Here is an 18,211-nt window from a genome sequence, read left to right as displayed (position 1 = left end):
TATGAAACAGAAAATATGGAAAACAGTGTAGATAAAGGGGGTGTCAACTTTAGACTAGTTGTACAGTCATATTATTCTGAAAGAAGACTTTCTTTGAGTTTTTCCTTGTCACTCTAATTAAGGGAGTAGTCCCCATATTCAGATATTTTAGTCTGTTAAGAAAAGAATCCCCTATTTAGAGATGATGGGGGATAAATGGTTTCTGAGGATGAGGGGGCAGGAAAGAATGATAAAAGAAGGGCAAGCACTAATGCACATGCACTTGTGTGAACACTAGTGCTTGGTGTTGAGTTAAATGGAGTGTACTTGACTTTTTCTTAAAAACAGAATTAATATATTTCATTTGTTTTCTTCCCAGATACTACATTAGTAATGAACATAAAGGAATGCCAGGTGGAAGAAATCTTTATAAGTAAGAGTTTTATCGAGTTCTTGACTTGACCTTTTAGCTAATGAGCAATTTCTGGCTCTTGTGTTTTTTTATTTTTATTTTTTGCCTAGTCCTAATATATTAAATTGGAACTACTATCAAATGCTTTTATTCCTCGATAAACCAACCTACATGTCAACAAAAGAGCATGACTTTATTAGATGCTTTGTGATATTTCCAGACAACGGGAGGTTTGAGGTTATTATGAATGAATTCATGCATTTTTTTTCACATTTTAAAAGTTTCTGAGTATTGCTTTGGCATTCTGATATCTTTGAAACTAGAATACGGCATTATTCAATTCCTTCTTTCATTTTTCCTTTCATCAAGTACTTAACTTCCACCATTGGTTTTACAGAATCCAACTTAATTACCACACAAAAGTGACGTGCCTTAGTTGTGAGCTGAATCCAGAAAGGTGTCAGTACTACTCTGTATCATTTAGTAAAGAGGCGAAGTACTATCAGCTGAGATGTTCTGGTAAGTATGAACGAAGGACAGGGAGGGAGAGCAGGGGGTACCCCCAAAATCCCTCTCGAGTAGCTCCCTGCATCCCCTACCCTCTCTGGACAACCTTCTTACCACCCTCCTGGTTCAGTGTCTCCATCCCTGAAGCCTTCCTTTCAGTGCCCAGTTTCTGCCCTGCTCAGTTCTCTCCTATTGAATCTGAGTTCTTGAGATCATATAAGTCCTGTTCCCTTCACTCATGTATAAGTAAGTGGTGAGCTAACCATCTCTCCTTCCCCTTCTAACCAAGAGGCTTGCTTTAGACTGAAAGCACATCCCAGAGCTTATGTATGACAGAGGCACTTCATCCTTATACACATACATGTTGTGCATTTTTAAACACAAATTATAATTTTATGCACTTGCCCCTTGAAATGAGAAAAATGTATGTAGGTGGTGCCTGTGACTCAACTTGCTCACAGCTTCATCTTCTGTTGCTATTGTTATGATTGTTTTCTTTATTATAAGTGAAGAAATCTGGACAAGGAGAGACAATGTGATTTCACAGCTCACACAGCTAATAAGAGGCCCAATGGGATTCAAACACAGGCCTCTGCTATTAACACTAAGCTAGATTACTTCTCAAAATGAGAGAAAAAGTCTGGATATTCTGAAAAAGAACCGTGAATCGCCAAAAAGAGGTCTCCAAACCATTTATCTGAACCTTTTTTTTTACTGGCACATTTTCTTTAATATCATATTTTCTTTGTATTTCTTTACTATGGCTGTTTCCAGTCACCATTTCTTGGGCACCTGTTTTATATATACTAGGCACTGTGCTCAAGTTTTATATTCATGATCTTGTTGATCCTTGAAAAAGAAAACTCTATAATGCAGATATTATTATCCTCATTTTACATGTGAGGAGATTGAAGCATAGATATGCTGTCTTACGTCACAAAGCAGGAAAGCCAGGAATTCAAACCCACGTCCCTATAATGCCTCCACTGTGGTTCTGATCAAATGTAAAAATTAATATCATGATCCAAATGTATCAAAATTAAATAGCTCACGAGATAGCTTTTTCTATACATTACCTTCCACTCTGCAACTACCACAGTTGGGATAAATAGTGAAGATCTGAGTGTGTGAGAAAAAACACTTTTTGCATGCCAGGAAGGAACTGCTTATCCAAGTCAGGCACAGTGCAGATGTGCCGCCTGGGCCAGGACTCCGCAGTGGGGGCAGCAGTGGAGGGAAATCTGCCCTTTGGGGGCCGGGGAACCTGGCTCTGGAGCTCCACCCTAAGGGGGCGGGGCCTGAGAGAGGTTGTGGTACTCGCTGGACCTCGGTGTTAGAGTTGGGAAGGATAGCGGCTCTCGTTGGTCTGGATGGCTTAGCCCACAGATGAGGAAATTGGACTCAGGCATAGTAATGTGCGCAAGGCGCCCAGCAGGGTCAGAGGTGCATTTTCTGTTTCATTCTCCAGAGCCCTGTGCCTCTCCGGTAATACTTCTTACACTCAAATTGCGTTCATTTTAAGGAAAAGGAAAATCAGCTAACACTTAGTAAGCTTCTTATCCACTGTGATATTCATTCTATCAAAGCTAAATGGTGTCAAAATTATATCAAAGTTAAATGGTAACAAACGCTATTTTTGAAAAGTATGTTATCTTCTTTAAAAAAAAAACAAAACTCTAAAATATATTTTTCCCTGATTATGTTAACAGGCCCTGGTCTGCCCCTCTATACTCTGCATAGCAACAGCAATGATAAAGGTACTTTCTCATATTTCACCCTCGTTTGCTTTTCAGGAAAGTGTGTGTGAATAGAAGCAACATGTACTTAGCACAATGGGATTTTCTTTGGCTTTAGAGTGTCTTAATAATGACTTGAACACTAGGTTTATAACCTGAAGTACGTGTAGTCCCATCAGTGAATCGCCCACTTGTTTGTTATTGCTTTGCACAATCCAGATTCTTCACGTTGTAACAAATGACTGCTGTCTCAATTATTTGTTTAGAACTGAGAGTCCTGGAAGACAATTCAGCTTTGGATAAAATGCTGCAGGATGTCCAGATGCCCTCAAAAAAACTGGACTTCATTTATTTGCACAAAACAAGTAAGTTAAATTTCTGTTGGAACATAACTTTTCATGGAAACACCTGTAAAAATATAACTAAATATAAGTTTATCTGACAATATGTATTTTATACGTAAATCTAACGTAAGGTTATTTTTCCATGAAATGTTCTGTCACAAGAACCACTAATTTTACTTTTTTTTAAATTAAAAAATACAGTACCATTCGATGTAACATATATTATTTTAAGAGGAAAATATTTGGAGAAAATGCATTATTGCTAGTTCAGTCTCATTCCATTAGTAACTCTATTCTACTATTAAGTATTAATTGTGTTTTTAACTTAATGATATCCTAATATATTTTACCTTTAACCCAAACAGATTTAAAATAACTTGTATAAAAAAAATAGGGTTGGCTATAAAATGTTGAAACTTCAGTCTCAGGACAGAAGTCTTGAATTTTTCCTAACCTCCTCCCGGTGATAGGCCCTGGCCTGGTGGCCTGATCATGGATTATGTTCAAGGACGACTAAGAATAAGGGGCTTCTTTGAGTAGGAAATCTTGTAATTTTGTTGTTGTCATTTTTATTTGTTTGCTTGTCTTTTCTCTTAAGGGCTAACAACTCATAGGGGAGGGGGAATCCATCAAGACTGATTTATTTGAGATTCTTTTTAAAATATAGGATAATAATGGAAGAAACTCAGGTCATCCAATTTTAAATGGCAGGAAAAGTACGGAGAGTAGAGGGTACTTTGGAAGAAGAGCTTAGAGCAGTGCTACTGAAACTGCAGGTGCTTATGGATCACCTGGGACCTAATTAACATGCATGTTTGGAGCCAGCAAGTCAGGGTAGGCCCAGGATTCTAAGTTTGTAATAAGCTCCTATGTGATGCCAGTGCTGCTGGACCTTGAATCTGGCTTGACTGGCAAGCGCTTAGAGTTCTGGAGGGAGTCCTGGAGAGCTATCTGGTACAGAAGGTGTTGAATATTAAGATGTGACATTTTAAATATTAGGATGTGACACCCCCCACCAAAGGAGAGACTCTGCATCTTCCAAAAGATAGGAAGTAAAATACTTCCAATCAACTAGTGCTGATTCAAACAAAGGGGAGATCAAGTGTTGACTTTGGCATATTTATTAAAAACATCATTATCAACTGATTGACATTCTACTCAAATATAATAAAGATTAAAACTTTTGTTCTCATAAGCACATTTAATTAGAAGGCATAAAATAACCAGAAAAATACAAATTGAAGAAAAATCTATCTACATAAAGATTTTACTCTTAAACTTTTATTTTTTCCTCAACTAAAATAATTATAATAAACAAAAAACAAAAGAAAGATAAACATAAGGAAGAACAGCTCTAGAGATAAGGATTTTTTTCCGTACAGGTTAAATCTACTGAAGGTGGAAATAATCTTATTAAAATATGAAACAACTCTCTCTCTTTCTCTACCTCTCGCTCTATTATTTTTTTTTTTAAAGATTAGTCTAACTAATTAGCCTGAATTTGGGAGCAAAGGTAACCGATTTATTATTTAGGAACAAATTTTATTAAATTGATGTTAAATCAAGCACAGAGAATTAAACAGACCTGCACAAGATCGTACAGAACAGTTTGCCCCACATAAACCTGATTTCATTCTGTGAAACACAGAGCTGAAAATGGGAACTCAGCTTTACGGTCTGGGATGGCAATAAGAATAACAAAAATGTTATTAAATCAGAATTTTAAGATAGAGTTAAGGCCAACTAAAAATCCTAAACATCTTCAAAGAAATTCAAGAAGAGGAAAACATTTTGGAGGAAAACTTAGAACATAAGCCATAAACAAACTAGATAAGTAGATCAGATGCCAAAGAACAGAATCATAAAAACAAAACATCAGCAATTCTAAGATGCCCTTTTATTTTACAAGGCACCAATGTATTTAATAGATCCATTAGAAACAACTTTATTGTTTTAACCTTAAACTAGTATTTTAACCTGAAAGAGAATATTTTTATATCTGAAAAAACATGCTGAATCAAATTGGTTTTCTTTTTCTATTCTAATTTAACAAACTGCTAAACTCTACATGCTACTTATCACTGACAAAGATAAGGAACCGAAATCATGTGCTAATAAGTGTTCTTAATTCACTAATTAACCTTTCTGTTTGTTTAGAATTCTGGTATCAGATGATCTTGCCTCCTCATTTTGATAAATCCAAGAAATATCCTCTGCTAATAGATGTGTAAGTATTCAAGATAAGGGAATAATTTAGAAGTTAACCATTGTACATCTTTTGCCCGGTGAAGCTTACTGAAAAATACAGCCAAATGCATCCTTTCTCTCTTCCTGAATCATTGTAGAGCAGTTTTAATATTTCTTCTTCCATTCTGCAATTGCAAATCCAAACCTGTGTTTTCTACCATCTTTCTAATGGAGAAGGTAGACACTCTTCTTCTATCATAATGGCATACGGAGTTTGTTTTGATTTTTTCCCCCCCTGAACTCCAAGGGGATTCCAAAGAGATTCTCAAGTCCCCATGTTCATCCTTACCTCACGGACATTTTAACAAGCAATAGATGGGTATTAACAGTCTTCACAGTTTCCTTATCTCCAAATTTGCCCAAACATCTCCCATTGCTAGCCTTTAATTCATTCCAATGTCAGGTTTCTCTTTCTTTAGTTCCTGAAAATATGCCTGGTATTTTCCATTCCCTTTTTTGGTGAAGAGAAGATGTGATACAGGAAAGTATTCATTGTAATTCACACTTCTCCAAGTCCTAGAGAAGGTTCTGAAATCACAAGTCTTTGAGCAGTAAATAAGAGCTCATGTGAGGTCTAAATATGGCATCTTTGTAAAATATTTTTGATAATTACGAGGAACATATTTTACTTCAATCTTTCCAAAATTGCCCTGACCTCACACATAATGCCACAGTGCCACTCTTCCTGTCCCAACTTGCCTCATTTCCTTTATTCAAAACAAAACAATCCAATAAAAGTGCTGGGTGCCTGCTGCATGCCAGGTAATTTGCCTTATTTTGTCCACACAGCAAGCCGATGTGGTAAGTTCTGTTGGGCCCATTATACAGAAAGGAAAACTGAAAACTCAGGGATACTTTCCTGTTGCTACTAGCAAAAAAAAAAAAAAAAAAGAAGGGATACAGATACTAGCATCAGACACGGCCTTGTTCCGCTGTGTTTACAGTTCCATGTAAACCAAACATAAAAGCTCAAAAAAAGAGAAAGAGGTATTTTAAACTTCCAGATATGCTATTTGATTCTCATTACACCTAATTTAGTCAAATATTGACTACAGTAGCACTCACTTGCTTTGGGCGGGACCCCGGCAGTGGCGGGCTGCATGAGCTCCCGGGAGGGGCGGTGTGGAGAGTGACCTGTGCTCGCACACAGGTCTCTTGGTGGCGGCAGCAGCAACCCTAGTGTCCCACGCCCGTCTCTGCTGTCCGCGCCGACAGCCGCGGCTCGCGCCCGTTTCTGGAGCTCCTTTACGTGGTGCCCTTAATCCCCTCTCCTCGCGCACCAGGAAGCAAAGAGGGAAGAAAAGGTCTCTTGCCTCTTTGGCAGCTCCAGACTTCTCCCGGACTCCCTCCCGGCTAGCCGTGGCGCCCTAGCCCCTTCAGGCTGTTTTCACTCTGCCAACTCCAGACCTTTCCCTGGGATCCAACTGAAGCCCGAGGCTCAGCTCCCAGCCCCCGCCCGCCCCGGCGGGTGAGCCGACAAGCCTCTCGGGCTGGTGAGTGCTGGTCGGCACGGATCCTCTGTGCGGGAATCTCTCCGCTTTGCCCTCCGCACCCCGCTGCTGCGCTCTCCTCCGAGGCTCCGGAGCTTCCCCCTCCGCCACCCACAGTCTCCGCCCGCGAAGGGGCTTCTAGGGTGTGGGAACCTTTCCTCCTTCACGGCTCCCTCCCACTGGTGCAGGTCCCGTCCCTATTCTTTGTCTCTGTTTATTCTTTTTTCTTTTGCCTACCCAGGTACGTGGGGGGTTTCTTGCCTTTTGTGAGGTCTGAGGTCTTCTGCCAGCGTTCGGTGGGTGTTCTATAGGAGAAGTTCCACGTGTAGCTGTATTTCTGATGTATCTGTGAGGAGGAAGGTGATCTCCGCGTCTTACTCTTCCGCCATCTTGCCTGCTCTCCTGTTTTTTTTTTTTTTTGTTGTTGTTGTTTTTTTGTGATATGCGGGCCTCCCTCTGTTGTGGCCTCTCCCGTTGCGGAGCACAGGCTCCGGACGCGCAGGCTCAGCGGCCATGGCTCACGGGCCCAGCCGCTCCGCGGCATGCGGGATCCTCCCAGACCGGGGCGCGAAACCGATTCTCCTGCATCGGCAGGCGGACGCGCAACCACTGCGCCACCAGGGAAGCCCTTCAAAGCAGTTTTTGAAGGTCCTTTTTAGAAGTGGCTCTGCCACTCTTAGGAGGATGGGGCTCCTGCCGCCGAGTGGTTTGTGTTATGAAACAGAAAATATGGAAAACAGTGTAGATAAAGGGGGTGTCAACTTTAGACTAGTTGTACAGTCATATTATTCTGAAAGAAGACTTTCTTTGAGTTTTTCCTTGTCACTCTAATTAAGGGAGTAGTCCCCATATTCAGATATTTTAGTCTGTTAAGAAAAGAATCCCCTATTTAGAGATGATGGGGGATAAATGGTTTCTGAGGATGAGGGGGCAGGAAAGAATGATAAAAGAAGGGCAAGCACTAATGCACATGCACTTGTGTGAACACTAGTGCTTGGTGTTGAGTTAAATGGAGTGTACTTGACTTTTTCTTAAAAACAGAATTAATATATTTCATTTGTTTTCTTCCCAGATACTACATTAGTAATGAACATAAAGGAATGCCAGGTGGAAGAAATCTTTATAAGTAAGAGTTTTATCGAGTTCTTGACTTGACCTTTTAGCTAATGAGCAATTTCTGGCTCTTGTGTTTTTTTATTTTTATTTTTTGCCTAGTCCTAATATATTAAATTGGAACTACTATCGAATGCTTTTATTCCTCGATAAACCAACCTACATGTCAACAAAAGAGCATGACTTTATTAGATGCTTTGTGATATTTCCAGACAACGGGAGGTTTGAGGTTATTATGAATGAATTCATGCATTTTTTTTCACATTTTAAAAGTTTCTGAGTATTGCTTTGGCATTCTGATATCTTTGAAACTAGAATACGGCATTATTCAATTCCTTCTTTCATTTTTCCTTTCATCAAGTACTTAACTTCCACCATTGGTTTTACAGAATCCAACTTAATTACCACACAAAAGTGACGTGCCTTAGTTGTGAGCTGAATCCAGAAAGGTGTCAGTACTACTCTGTATCATTTAGTAAAGAGGCGAAGTACTATCAGCTGAGATGTTCTGGTAAGTATGAACGAAGGACAGGGAGGGAGAGCAGGGGGTACCCCCAAAATCCCTCTCGAGTAGCTCCCTGCATCCCCTACCCTCTCTGGACAACCTTCTTACCACCCTCCTGGTTCAGTGTCTCCATCCCTGAAGCCTTCCTTTCAGTGCCCAGTTTCTGCCCTGCTCAGTTCTCTCCTATTGAATCTGAGTTCTTGAGATCATATAAGTCCTGTTCCCTTCACTCATGTATAAGTGGTGAGCTAACCATCTCTCCTTCCCCTTCTAACCAAGAGGCTTGCTTTAGACTGAAAGCACATCCCAGAGCTTATGTATGACAGAGGCACTTCATCCTTATACACATACATGTTGTGCATTTTTAAACACAAATTATAATTTTATGCACTTGCCCCTTGAAATGAGAAAAATGTATGTAGGTGGTGCCTGTGACTCAACTTGCTCACAGCTTCATCTTCTGTTGCTATTGTTATGATTGTTTTCTTTATTATAAGTGAAGAAATCTGGACAAGGAGAGACAATGTGATTTCACAGCTCACACAGCTAATAAGAGGCCCAATGGGATTCAAACACAGGCCTCTGCTATTAACACTAAGCTAGATTACTTCTCAAAATGAGAGAAAAAGTCTGGATATTCTGAAAAAGAACCGTGAATCGCCAAAAAGAGGTCTCCAAACCATTTATCTGAACCTTTTTTTTTACTGGCACATTTTCTTTAATATCATATTTTCTTTGTATTTCTTTACTATGGCTGTTTCCAGTCACCATTTCTTGGGCACCTGTTTTATATATACTAGGCACTGTGCTCAAGTTTTATATTCATGATCTTGTTGATCCTTGAAAAAGAAAACTCTATAATGCAGATATTATTATCCTCATTTTACATGTGAGGAGATTGAAGCATAGATATGCTGTCTTACGTCACAAAGCAGGAAAGCCAGGAATTCAAACCCACGTCCCTATAATGCCTCCACTGTGGTTCTGATCAAATGTAAAAATTAATATCATGATCCAAATGTATCAAAATTAAATAGCTCACGAGATAGCTTTTTCTATACATTACCTTCCACTCTGCAACTACCACAGTTGGGATAAATAGTGAAGATCTGAGTGTGTGAGAAAAAACACTTTTTGCATGCCAGGAAGGAACTGCTTATCCAAGTCAGGCACAGTGCAGATGTGCCGCCTGGGCCAGGACTCCGCAGTGGGGGCAGCAGTGGAGGGAAATCTGCCCTTTGGGGGCCGGGGAACCTGGCTCTGGAGCTCCACCCTAAGGGGGCGGGGCCTGAGAGAGGTTGTGGTACTCGCTGGACCTCGGTGTTAGAGTTGGGAAGGATAGCGGCTCTCGTTGGTCTGGATGGCTTAGCCCACAGATGAGGAAATTGGACTCAGGCATAGTAATGTGCGCAAGGCGCCCAGCAGGGTCAGAGGTGCATTTTCTGTTTCATTCTCCAGAGCCCTGTGCCTCTCCGGTAATACTTCTTACACTCAAATTGCGTTCATTTTAAGGAAAAGGAAAATCAGCTAACACTTAGTAAGCTTCTTATCCACTGTGATATTCATTCTATCAAAGCTAAATGGTGTCAAAATTATATCAAAGTTAAATGGTAACAAACGCTATTTTTGAAAAGTATGTTATCTTCTTTAAAAAAAAAACAAAACTCTAAAATATATTTTTCCCTGATTATGTTAACAGGCCCTGGTCTGCCCCTCTATACTCTGCATAGCAACAGCAATGATAAAGGTACTTTCTCATATTTCACCCTCGTTTGCTTTTCAGGAAAGTGTGTGTGAATAGAAGCAACATGTACTTAGCACAATGGGATTTTCTTTGGCTTTAGAGTGTCTTAATAATGACTTGAACACTAGGTTTATAACCTGAAGTACGTGTAGTCCCATCAGTGAATCGCCCACTTGTTTGTTATTGCTTTGCACAATCCAGATTCTTCACGTTGTAACAAATGACTGCTGTCTCAATTATTTGTTTAGAACTGAGAGTCCTGGAAGACAATTCAGCTTTGGATAAAATGCTGCAGGATGTCCAGATGCCCTCAAAAAAACTGGACTTCATTTATTTGCACAAAACAAGTAAGTTAAATTTCTGTTGGAACATAACTTTTCATGGAAACACCTGTAAAAATATAACTAAATATAAGTTTATCTGACAATATGTATTTTATACGTAAGTCTAACATAAGGTTATTTTTCCATGAAATGTTCTGTCACAAGAACCACTAATTTTACTTTTTTTTAAATTAAAAAATACAGTACCATTCGATGTAACATATATTATTTTAAGAGGAAAATATTTGGAGAAAATGCATTATTGCTAGTTCAGTCTCATTCCATTAGTAACTCTATTCTACTATTAAGTATTAATTGTGTTTTTAACTTAATGATATCCTAATATATTTTACCTTTAACCCAAACAGATTTAAAATAACTTGTATAAAAAAAATAGGGTTGGCTATAAAATGTTGAAACTTCAGTCTCAGGACAGAAGTCTTGAATTTTTCCTAACCTCCTCCCCGTGATAGGCCCTGGCCTGGTGGCCTGATCATGGATTATGTTCAAGGACGACTAAGAATAAGGGGCTTCTTTGAGTAGGAAATCTTGTAATTTTGTTGTTGTCATTTTTATTTGTTTGCTTGTCTTTTCTCTTAAGGGCTAACAACTCATAGGGGAGGGGGAATCCATCAAGACTGATTTATTTGAGATTCTTTTTAAAATATAGGATAATAATGGAAGAAACTCAGGTCATCCAATTTTAAATGGCAGGAAAAGTACGGAGAGTAGAGGGTACTTTGGAAGAAGAGCTTAGAGCAGTGCTACTGAAACTGCAGGTGCTTATGGATCACCTGGGACCTAATTAACATGCATGTTTGGAGCCAGCAAGTCAGGGTAGGCCCAGGATTCTAAGTTTGTAATAAGCTCCTATGTGATGCCAGTGCTGCTGGACCTTGAATCTGGCTTGACTGGCAAGCGCTTAGAGTTCTGGAGGGAGTCCTGGAGAGCTATCTGGTACAGAAGGTGTTGAATATTAAGATGTGACATTTTAAATATTAGGATGTGACACCCCCCACCAAAGGAGAGACTCTGCATCTTCCAAAAGATAGGAAGTAAAATACTTCCAATCAACTAGTGCTGATTCAAACAAAGGGGAGATCAAGTGTTGACTTTGGCATATTTATTAAAAACATCATTATCAACTGATTGACATTCTACTCAAATATAATAAAGATTAAAACTTTTGTTCTCATAAGCACATTTAATTAGAAGGCATAAAATAACCAGAAAAATACAAATTGAAGAAAAATCTATCTACATAAAGATTTTACTCTTAAACTTTTATTTTTTCCTCAACTAAAATAATTATAATAAACAAAAAACAAAAGAAAGATAAACATAAGGAAGAACAGCTCTAGAGATAAGGATTTTTTTCCGTACAGGTTAAATCTACTGAAGGTGGAAATAATCTTATTAAAATATGAAACAACTCTCTCTCTTTCTCTACCTCTCGCTCTATTATTTTTTTTTTTAAAGATTAGTCTAACTAATTAGCCTGAATTTGGGAGCAAAGGTAACCGATTTATTATTTAGGAACAAATTTTATTAAATTGATGTTAAATCAAGCACAGAGAATTAAACAGACCTGCACAAGATCGTACAGAACAGTTTGCCCCACATAAACCTGATTTCATTCTGTGAAACACAGAGCTGAAAATGGGAACTCAGCTTTACGGTCTGGGATGGCAATAAGAATAACAAAAATGTTATTAAATCAGAATTTTAAGATAGAGTTAAGGCCAACTAAAAATCCTAAACATCTTCAAAGAAATTCAAGAAGAGGAAAACATTTTGGAGGAAAACTTAGAACATAAGCCATAAACAAACTAGATAAGTAGATCAGATGCCAAAGAACAGAATCATAAAAACAAAACATCAGCAATTCTAAGATGCCCTTTTATTTTACAAGGCACCAATGTATTTAATAGATCCATTAGAAACAACTTTATTGTTTTAACCTTAAACTAGTATTTTAACCTGAAAGAGAATATTTTTATATCTGAAAAAACATGCTGAATCAAATTGGTTTTCTTTTTCTATTCTAATTTAACAAACTGCTACACTCTACATGCTACTTATCACTGACAAAGATAAGGAACCGAAATCATGTGCTAATAAGTGTTCTTAATTCACTAATTAACCTTTCTGTTTGTTTAGAATTCTGGTATCAGATGATCTTGCCTCCTCATTTTGATAAATCCAAGAAATATCCTCTGCTAATAGATGTGTAAGTATTCAAGATAAGGGAATAATTTAGAAGTTAACCATTGTACATCTTTTGCCCGGTGAAGCTTACTGAAAAATACAGCCAAATGCATCCTTTCTCTCTTCCTGAATCATTGTAGAGCAGTTTTAATATTTCTTCTTCCATTCTGCAATTGCAAATCCAAACCTGTGTTTTCTACCATCTTTCTAATGGAGAAGGTAGACACTCTTCTTCTATCATAATGGCATACGGAGTTTGTTTTGATTTTTTCCCCCCCTGAACTCCAAGGGGATTCCAAAGAGATTCTCAAGTCCCCATGTTCATCCTTACCTCACGGACATTTTAACAAGCAATAGATGGGTATTAACAGTCTTCACAGTTTCCTTATCTCCAAATTTGCCCAAACATCTCCCATTGCTAGCCTTTAATTCATTCCAATGTCAGGTTTCTCTTTCTTTAGTTCCTGAAAATATGCCTGGTATTTTCCATTCCCTTTTTTGGTGAAGAGAAGATGTGATACAGGAAAGTATTCATTGTAATTCACACTTCTCCAAGTCCTAGAGAAGGTTCTGAAATCACAAGTCTTTGAGCAGTAAATAAGAGCTCATGTGAGGTCTAAATATGGCATCTTTGTAAAATATTTTTGATAATTACGAGGAACATATTTTACTTCAATCTTTCCAAAATTGCCCTGACCTCACACATAATGCCACAGTGCCACTCTTCCTGTCCCAACTTGCCTCATTTCCTTTATTCAAAACAAAACAATCCAATAAAAGTGCTGGGTGCCTGCTGCATGCCAGGTAATTTGCCTTATTTTGTCCACACAGCAAGCCGATGTGGTAAGTTCTGTTGGGCCCATTATACAGAAAGGAAAACTGAAAACTCAGGGATACTTTCCTGTTGCTACTAGCAAAAAAAAAAAAAAAAAAAAGAAGGGATACAGATACTAGCATCAGACACGGCCTTGTTCCGCTGTGTTTACGGTTCCATGTAAACCAAACATAAAAGCTCAAAAAAAGAGAAAGAGGTATTTTAAACTTCCAGATATGCTATTTGATTCTCATTACACCTAATTTAGTCAAATATTGACTACAGTAGCACTCACTTGCTTTGGGCCTTAGCCCCAATACTAAACAACAAGGATCCTTTACCTTTAAAAAAGAGTGATATTTTGACACAAGCGTTTGTTAAAAAAAAAAAGTGATATTTTTATATTTTGGGCTCCCCAGTAAGTAATGACTAGATCTCCCCTTCATTAGCAAACTTAAAAAAATATGGTAAATTTGGTGCCCATTCTTTTCAGTGACTTTCCTCTTCATTTTCATGTATGTCTAAATCTTTGTTTTCTGTTTTTATAAATGACGTTGTTTAATCTTACAGGGTTAGGTAACTTGATACATAGTTAATATTAAGGGAAGCTATTAGTCTACCAAATATAAGACCATTGAAAGGACCAAGGCATTTCGCATGCTAAAAAATGTTTACTTGCCCAAGAAATTCCTGAATGCCTTCTTCTTTTTAAAGTTAGAGTGTTGCAAAATCTAGTGTAAAATTAAAGTCATATAATATTTTGTTTAAAACTAAAGTTCTTTTGACTGCCATCCCTAAGGAAAGGGAGGAAAATGTTATTAGCAAAGTGGTCCAAGCAGGACTTGTCCAGTCCTGTGGAGGGGAGAGTGAGTGGATGAATAGGAGAGACGGGCTGGGGAGGGAAGACTTATTGGAGAAGATCTGGGTCCAGGAGTCCTGTCGATGGTGCAAAGAAGACGTATTCACATGAGATCCAATGAGCTGTAGGGAGTGTCTCTTGATTAACACATGGAAATGAGAGGGCTTGATGGAGATTGTACACACAGCTGTGTATGGATAAATTATAGCCTATATGAAGAAGGCAGCTACGAGGGATTTAAACTTGTTAATAAATAGAATGCCAAACAGTATACCCATCTTGCAATATAGTCTATTTCTTTCTCCTCTGAAGTTTGAAGGAATGGTGTTCATTCTTACTTTGGCCCATTCCACAGTGCCTTGTGGAGCCTTAGTGAGCAGCACTGGTGCTGGGCACTGAGGCGCATGCAGTGCATACCCGACAGCAGTCAAAGTCCTTAAGGAAGTTCCAACCAAGGAAACTTGTAGTCTAGGAATGTTTGTAAGCTCAGTCAGAAAGCTATATTCAAAGCTGTATTTATTGTCATCCTCATTGTTTTCTCATAACACAACTCCCCTACCCCAATTATTAGAATATTTACTTCTTTGATCTCCAAGATATATACGACTTAGAAACGGTTGGCCTGTGAAGTCTGTGTTTGATAACAGTTTTCAAAGATAAAACTGATGGGCCTCTTTGGAGGAAACACACAGCCATTATAGTCATGTTGCCAAGTTTTAGAGGACCCATTGTGGACAGCCCCGGTGGCTGGCACGATTTCAGGCTCATGAACAGGAAGACGTACACTTCCTGTCCACAGGGGATAGAAATGCAAACACTCCTCATTTGATTCAGGAAAACCACAAAGGCTAACAGTTTGGGATTTTTCACAGATATGCAGGCCCCTGTAGTCAAAAAGCAGATGCTGTCTTCAGACTCAACTGGGCCACTTACCTTGCGAGCACAGAAAACATTATAGTAGCTAGCTTTGATGGCAGAGGAAGTGGTTACCAAGGAGATAAGATCATGCACGCAGTCCACAGAAGACTGGGAACATTTGAAGTTGAAGATCAAATTGAAGCAACCAGGTGAGTGACTAGGAGATGAATTCAAAGGTCATTTGATTTCTTTCTCCCTCCATTTATATTTTAAAGTTGTGAAGTGTGAAGAATTTAAAGTGTCCTGGGATGAATCTTTCATTCTTGGGCTGGATTTTTAGTGAAGATATTATGTTTAGACTTCGAAAGAGAGTTGACATATGTGCTACCACCTTCTAGGAATTGGGACTCAGAATTCATCAAACACATGGACAAACTGAGGGATAAATATACCCCTGAGTAAACATCTAACTAAACAAGCAAGCCAACCCTGTAGTCAAGGATAAGTAGAGGAGTTCGGTGTACATTTACCTTGGAGGAGGGTGACAGCTATGAAGTCCTAGGAGTGGCTTCTACATTCTGCTGAGTGAGGGTTACCCCCTCAATTTGGGAAAATTGTGGAACACGACCATTGTCACTCACAATTATAAGGGCTTCATTAAGGATGAATGACATCAGTTATGAGACTATAAATAGATGTGATATGGCTTAAGAAAGATTTTAGTCATGAATGATGGTTACCCTGGAATGCACATGTAACATGCAGTGTTTTACTTGCATTCTCATTGAAGCTGCACAGCAACCCTGAGAGGTGGGTGTTCATACCTTACACTTCAGGTAAAGAAATGGAGGCTCTTAGGTTAGGTAATTTGCCAAGACCGGTCAGGATTTGAAACTAGGTCTCCCTCCAACTTACATTCAATTGCGTTCAACTGGTAAATGGGAAATGTAGTCTTTGAGTTTCTATAACCAACTGCATAGATGTCTGGAAAGCAAAGTAAGTTAGTGATTTTAAATAACGTTGTGAAACCATAAACTAGAAAGTGGAGAAAAATTGTGAATGATTAAATGGACGGAGGAAAATGCCTTTAAAAAAAGGAACAACCAAAGAGGAGAGAAGATGACAATTTATTAAGTATCCCTAAGTCTGTTACATCAAAGTTAATGATTAGCTATTATCCTTGAAAGTAAAATAAAAATGGTTAGATAAGAGAGAGGATAAATTGGTTCAGGAGTGAGGCTTGGATATTTTACAAACACATTTTTATTTATCCAGATTGGTCCTCTGTGAGAGAGGGCAAGTCTAAAATGATAGAATTGTGTTATCCACAATCTACAACTCCATTTAAAAAGTAATGAGTAGCTGCTTTTCAGCAACTAAAAGGAACTATACACAACAACACAGATGAATCTCGCAGACTGTTGAGTGAAAGAAGCCAGGAACAAAAGTGTATATCCTGCATGACCCAATTTATATTGGTACAAATTCAGGTGAAATTTTTATGGAATCCAATAAAAGGAAGACATTTCTTTTTTTCTTTTTTCAAAGAGAGAAATGACACAGAGGCTTCTGGGTGATAGTAATGCCCTATATTTTGGTTCAAGGTATGCTCACTCTGTAAAGGTTTACCAGCTTGTACAGGCATGATTTGGTGCACATTTCTGTACATATGTGTTCTAAGTTTAAAAAGTTTGCGTGGAGAGGATAATGAGTTGAAAACTATTTACATTAAATTTTTTCTAATATTGCTTAACTCAGGGCAGTCTAAGACATATATCATCAATTGAAAACAAAGATTTTTAATGTCACATATAAGTCAATGCAAGGGTCCCCTTCCTCCCTGGACACTACAAAGTTAAGGGCCCCATTTGCTAGATTTTTTTTTAAAGTAAACAAATTGCCTTTAGATGTAAGGCTAAGATTAAGAAATAGACGCAAAGAACCTTTTTCTCCTTTCTTTACCTGGATTCCAATCCTGAACACAATTTAGTGACAAAAAGACTTCTTAATCCATCAAGGAAAAATTGCTTCTTATTTAATAGTGCTGAGCTAACTAATCAACACCCATCATAAGAGGGGATATATTTAGAGAATGGTGTTTAAGATCTCAGGTAGGGGGCCTAGAGACATTTCTAAGCCCTACCCAGATGTTCTACACACCTCTATACTTCTCCATTGCAGGGCCAGCCTCTCTCAAACTGTAAAACATCTGGAGAGATTTAAATTCAATTATGTAAAGAAAAGTGCATCTGGGCTGCAAATTTTTATATAAAGCTGTGAAAAAAAACAGCCAGGATTTGTTTTCTGTGAAACACACACACACACACACACACACACATTTTTTTATGGACTCCAACACAAGTAAATCTTGTTCATCTGGCTCTTAAGTTAAAAATGATAGACATCGATCTCAGGTGTTTATTTGATTGCTGGCAGCAATTAATCTTTGTTTCTAATAGAATGAAATAGAGAACAAATGGCAGCGTTTCTCACATTTGTGCAGTTATCTTAGTTTTCTATACACAGTGTGATACTAATTCGTGGACTTGTTCCATGTATTTTAGACAATTTTCAAAAATGGGATTTGTGGATGACAAACGGATTGCAATTTGGGGCTGGGTGAGTAGTTTGGCTGATGACTCTGTATGCCTTCCTTAGTGAATATAACCCAGAGCAGGATAATTTACTTTTGTTTGTACATATTTGGAGGTGAAAATCATGTCAATCATTTCAATCTAAGAAGGTCCAATGTCTTAGATTTCTGGGCGATGAGTCCCCCCAGACTTACACTTTTGTTTATTACAATGGGATTGGGAGGTGAGGAAGGGAGAAAAAGAGGAAAGAAGAGAAAGAGGGATAAAGGGAAAGAAGGATAGAAGGAGAGAGGGAAGGAGGGAGACTTTTTCTCATGGGTCCAAGTCAGTAAAGATTTAGTGTTTATTGCTTTTTTGGTTTTGGGCGGGTTTTTTTTTGGTTTTGGTTTTGGTTTGCTTTTTGTCTTCAATTAGTACTACCCAGCAAATTTTCAATACTTTCCCCCTTACACCTACCAAGAAGAGGGACCAAGGCTCT

The 18,211-nt window shown here is 38.4% G+C and overlaps 1 protein-coding gene across 1 annotated transcript in view; it reads left to right on the top strand.

Moving 5' to 3' along the window:
* DPP4 (dipeptidyl peptidase 4) overlaps nucleotides 1–18,211 on the top strand; it is an 83,802-nt gene that overhangs the window by 48,912 nt on the left and 16,679 nt on the right. The window contains exons 15-21 of the mRNA XM_007105292.4: nucleotides 359–412; nucleotides 789–910; nucleotides 2,608–2,655; nucleotides 2,901–2,999; nucleotides 5,136–5,205; nucleotides 15,154–15,348; nucleotides 17,704–17,758. Of these exons, the coding sequence (XP_007105354.1) occupies nucleotides 359–412; nucleotides 789–910; nucleotides 2,608–2,655; nucleotides 2,901–2,999; nucleotides 5,136–5,205; nucleotides 15,154–15,348; nucleotides 17,704–17,758 (643 nt within the window). The remainder of the gene's footprint in view (nucleotides 1–358; nucleotides 413–788; nucleotides 911–2,607; nucleotides 2,656–2,900; nucleotides 3,000–5,135; nucleotides 5,206–15,153; nucleotides 15,349–17,703; nucleotides 17,759–18,211) is intronic.

This window comes from Physeter macrocephalus, chromosome 2 (assembly GCF_002837175.3).
Source record: "Physeter macrocephalus isolate SW-GA chromosome 2, ASM283717v5, whole genome shotgun sequence".
Lineage (NCBI taxonomy): Eukaryota > Metazoa > Chordata > Mammalia > Artiodactyla > Physeteridae > Physeter > Physeter macrocephalus.
This window is presented reverse-complemented; position numbering and strand designations above follow the sequence as displayed.